Source organism: Cynoglossus semilaevis, chromosome 7 (genome assembly GCF_000523025.1).
Source record: "Cynoglossus semilaevis isolate Cse_v1.0 chromosome 7, Cse_v1.0, whole genome shotgun sequence".
Classification (NCBI taxonomy): domain Eukaryota; kingdom Metazoa; phylum Chordata; class Actinopteri; order Pleuronectiformes; family Cynoglossidae; genus Cynoglossus; species Cynoglossus semilaevis.
Genome location: NC_024313.1, coordinates 13,450,640 through 13,453,431, shown reverse-complemented (window position 1 = coordinate 13,453,431; position 2,792 = coordinate 13,450,640). Strand labels below are relative to the sequence as shown.

The 2,792-nt window shown below is 44.5% G+C and overlaps 1 protein-coding gene and 1 long non-coding RNA gene across 2 annotated transcripts in view; one reads left to right on the top strand and one right to left on the bottom strand.

The window, feature by feature from the left end:
• The window catches only part of batf3 (basic leucine zipper transcription factor, ATF-like 3), a 1,449-nt gene extending 1,034 nt beyond the window's left edge, over positions 1–415 (top strand). The window contains exon 4 of the mRNA XM_017033511.2: positions 77–415. Within this exon, the coding sequence (XP_016889000.1) occupies positions 77–208 (132 nt within the window). The 3' untranslated portion in view covers positions 209–415. The remainder of the gene's footprint in view (positions 1–76) is intronic.
• Positions 250–2,786, bottom strand: LOC112487207 (uncharacterized). The gene is made up of 3 exons (XR_003050075.1): positions 1,349–2,786; positions 557–584; positions 250–519 (listed from the first exon to the last, which is right to left on the bottom strand). It is a non-coding gene; the product is annotated as an uncharacterized LOC112487207 (long non-coding RNA).
• Between the last annotated feature and the right edge of the window lie 6 nt (positions 2,787–2,792).

Genomic DNA, 2,792 nt, shown 5'->3' with positions numbered 1-2,792 from the left:
CTGGTTCTGGTTCTGGTCCTGGTCCTGGTTCTGGTTCTGGTCCTGGTTCTGATTCTGGTCCTGGTCCCGGTCCCAGGTGGAGTCTCTCTGTGAGCAGCAGCATCTTCTCACTGAAGCGCTCAGGGCTCATGAGCCTCACTGTCCCGTCGTGCATTGCTTCTCCTCCTTGACAACACTGCCCCCTGTTGTTCCATTTGAGCAGTGCTGACTACAAGCTGACATCAACAAGCACTAGAGGGCGTTGTTTGACCAGCAATGGATTCACAGAGTCAGATCCCTGCTTCTAACTGAACTGAACACTGCCCTCTAGTGGCCGATCATTCTCCGTTTTTGGTTTTGTTTTCTGACTTTTCAGAAATGTAAGAAATATTTTCACTGATGTTTCCAAAGGAATAAAACAAAGGTGTGACTCACGATCAGCTGGTTCTCTTGGTTATTTGATGAGGAGTCAACGTTTCCTCTGCTGCCTTCGGCTTCAGCTTCAGACCATGTGACACATGAGGTCACGACCCGGTGGACCTGCTGTGACTTTTCCACTGGTGTTGAAATAATCGACCTGCTGTGACTTTTCCACTGGTGTTCCACTGGTTTCAACAGAAACAGAAGGAAGTGATGTAAGGAACCATGTGAACCAATAGTTTCCCATCAGTGTCATCAACCAGCAGCAGAGACAGAGGTCAGCACTGATGCCAGCTCAGGTCAGAGGTCAGAGGTCAGAGATCTGTTTCGTGTACAGCAGAGAGGAAGTGTGGTTTGGTCCACTTCCTCTTACCCCACCGCGATGACACCACACATCAGGATGACATCATCAATCACACACACACACTATTTCACCTGAACTTTAACTGAGAAGAACCTCTGACCTCTGACCTTTGACCAAAGATTGACCAGCTCAATTAGTCTTCATTTCTCTTTAGCTTCAGTCAGAAAATGTTCAATCAACGAAACAGGAGTCGTCGCCAACAGGATCAGGGCTGTTGTTCCTCAGTGACACAAACTGACCACAGGAGGCACCAGAGGACTAACTCAGTCTTTAACTCAGAGTTAACTCAGAGTTAAAGACTGAGATTTTAAATCCTTTCTGGATTTTAGTCTGTAATTGTCAGGAAACGTGTTCAGTTTTTCAAACACACAACAAATATATTAGTAAAGATTAAATAAATGTATTTACACCATCTTAACAGTAATACAAAGTCGCTCCAGGGTGTGGCAGTGTTCAAAGTCTCTATGGACCTTTGTATGGTGACGTCATCATGACCAAAGTTTACAGAAAACTAGTAAATAGGAACTGTTTGCTGCCCCCTGTGGTCAGTTTGTGTCACTGAAGTAAATGCAACAAATAACTTACTGTTGGGGCAGCAGTGGACCAACAACTGCCCCGTCCAGCTGGAACTCCTCGTCCTGCCGCTCACAGAGGTCAGAGGTCAGGCCGACCAGGTCACAGGTGGAACTCGTCACCATGACGATGGTCAGACAGGAAGTGATGTTGTTCTTTCAAAGTAAAACAGGAAACATGATGAAATACGACATTTACAGTTTACACAACGAAGGACAGCTAAAGATGCTAATGCTAATTTACTGTTGGTTTGACAGTACATCTGTGACCTTTGACCTGCAGCAGAGGAAGTTGCAAGTCACAGCTTGTGACACTGACCACATGTTGAGTCACTTTATGCCATTACCTCTGACTGAGTTGCATCAGCTTCGCTCTGTGTGTGTGTGTGTGTGTGTGTGTGTGTGTGTGTGTGGACTTTTGACCCACATTGAACAACACTTTGTGGGGAAAAAAGAATTTACGAAACAAAAAAAAAATAAAGTGGGAGGCAGGAGAGAGGAGGTGAAGTTCAGCAGAAATCCAGGGACTTTTCCCAAACAGAACCATTGAGTTCCTGGAAGGAACTGATGAGAACTGGAACTGAGTCAAAATGAAAGTGAAATGTTGTCCAGTCGTCAGTTGATGAGCTCAGAATGAATGCAGGAGTTGAACCCACGCCTCCTTCTGTGTCTTTGTTTTAAAGAATATTTTGACTGTAAATAAACAGAAACGAGAGTCGGAGCAGCTTTGGTTCAGCAACAAACATCACTTTGTAATAAATATACACTTTTTCATACAATGAACACAAACAGGATGTTTTCAAGTCCAGCTCAAACTTTGACAACGTGGACCAGTGGTCGCCGTCACCAGGAAACACCTGGTACAAAACTCAAGACGATAGTTTAAAAAAAAAAAAAAAAAAACACCAGTGAAGTATAAAAGAAATACCTCTGCAGTACTGTCGCAGTACAGTACCATGGGGTGAACACAGACACATTTGTTTCAGGTTTTCCTAGTGGTCGAACAGTGAAGTGCAGGGCGTCGTCTGTGGACATGAGGAGAGAATACTGAAACGTTCCACGAGCAGGAAGGAAATTCAAACATTTATTTTTGGGATTTGGTTTTTTCTGACTGTACTTTGTAAAACGTTTTAGTTTGTTTAGTAGAACATCGTCGGCAAATGTGTGTACGTGTACGCGACAACCAAAACCATTAGCCAAGTCAAGACTGGTGTTTTTTCAGGTGAATCGTCCTTCACTTTCACGGGGCTCACATCCTGAGTGGTCGGTCGACACGGTACACGACAGCAGCTACTTATTTATAAATAAATACACACAGACAACTCACACGCACACTCCTGGTGACCTTTTGACCCCGGACAGTTTGTCGGTGATCACCTTCAGACTCACATCTGTTCAAAATCATCTGAAATCTAAAAAAGGTTCTCGTGCTTCAGGACGCGTTCCAGGCCCTGACG